The 1,570-nt window shown below is 34.9% G+C and overlaps 1 protein-coding gene across 1 annotated transcript in view; it reads right to left on the reverse strand.

The window, feature by feature from the left end:
* Positions 1 to 1,570, reverse strand: part of NBAS (NBAS subunit of NRZ tethering complex) — a 750,019-nt gene that overhangs the window by 182,419 nt on the left and 566,030 nt on the right. The window contains exon 44 of the mRNA XM_042781864.1: positions 23 to 78. Coding sequence (XP_042637798.1) covers positions 23 to 78 — 56 coding nt within the window. The remainder of the gene's footprint in view (positions 1 to 22; positions 79 to 1,570) is intronic.

Consider the following 1,570-nt stretch of genomic DNA (forward strand, 5'->3'; position numbering starts at 1 on the left):
ATTCCAAAATCAATGCCCTTACCAGTAAACCACATGTAAACCTGTTATCTATGTTGGCTATCTGATTCACAAAAGTATCTAGAACAGTCCAAAGACAAAGAGAGCTACTGAATCTGCAGTCAATGATTAATGAGTCCTGAGCTTAGGCAGCAGAACATGTCCTGGTACAACAAAGTTTGATGCTTGGAACTGAATACAGGCATGCATCACTGCTCAAAGCCATCACTACTGTTTATAACTACGGAGGTGGGTATGGGGAAGTAAGCAAAAAAGGGAGATCAGGAATTCAAGTATGAGTATTTATGAGAATTATCTCATTGTTAAAGGTGTGAAATTATATAAATAGCTGCATTAATTAAGCACCAATCAGTGTCAGGTACAGTAGGCTAGATATTTTATAAAGTCATTTAATTTTTATTATTCCTTACTTACAGCTGAGGAAAAGGAATTTCAGAGAAGTAAACTAACTTGTCTAAGGACACACAGCTAGAAGGTGAGAGAATCAGGATTTGATCTAGCTAGGTTAATTTGAAAGCTTATGCTCTACTGCATAATACTTCAACCCAAACCTGCTGGGTGAGCGTATCTGTAAATGTGCTAATAAAGTAGTATCTCTAAAATCAATCAAGAGGAAGGATAATCTAAATTATATGGAAAGTGAACTTCAGGGATTTAAAAAAAAAAACCTAACTTTTAAAATTTAACAGTAAAACAAAACCATAAGGGACAGAAAGTTATTTCTCCTGTGACTCTGACCTATTAACTTTACAACAATCATTGACTTAACAAGTAGATGGGCAATCTCTGTTGTATTAGAGTGATTTCTAATAACTACGTTACCAACTTTAACTAAATAAAAGTAAACTACTGTCTTTTATATAAAAACAGGAAGTACCACAAAACATTATTTGATAAATCAATTTTATGTGTCTTATCACTCACAAGTAATGAAGCCAGGAGGGAATGATTTCCTGCTTTTATAATTGCTGTGTTTCTGCATAATCACATTGCTATCAGGTATAATGATATGCCATGAACAGTCTTGCACATTACTGAATTATCTGATAATTTGTAATATATTCAGACACCAATGAAGCATCCTGTTTATACAGATATGACATCCTTTTACGTAACATTTACGGCAAGAAAAAATTTTATTTAATAAAATGCCGATTATTTGCATACCACATGAAACATTTATTTGAACATGTTACAGTGGCATACTGGCTAAAGCATTCCACTGCTAACCAAAAAGGTCAATGATTTGAACCCACCAGCTGCTCCATGAAAGAAACCTGAGACAGTCCGCTTCTGTAAAGATTTATTAGTTGTACTCAGTCCTAAAGGGTCACTAACAGTCAAAATCAACTGGACGGCAGTAGGTTTGGTTTGAGTTATTACTATGCTTCATAAATGACAAGTGAAGTATTTATCATAGATAACACAATCATCTATGTAGCAATTTGATAAATATTTAAAATCTTAGGCATTATGCCATCAGAGGGACCTCTGGTAGCACAGTGCCTAAGGCACTTGACTGCTAACCAGAAGGCTGCGGTTCAAACCCACC

The sequence above is a fragment of the Orycteropus afer genome, unplaced genomic scaffold, assembly GCF_000298275.1.
Source record: "Orycteropus afer afer isolate SDZICR_OR568_19922 unplaced genomic scaffold, OryAfe1.0 scaffold00187, whole genome shotgun sequence".
In the NCBI taxonomy this organism is placed as follows: Eukaryota; Metazoa; Chordata; class Mammalia; order Tubulidentata; family Orycteropodidae; genus Orycteropus; species Orycteropus afer.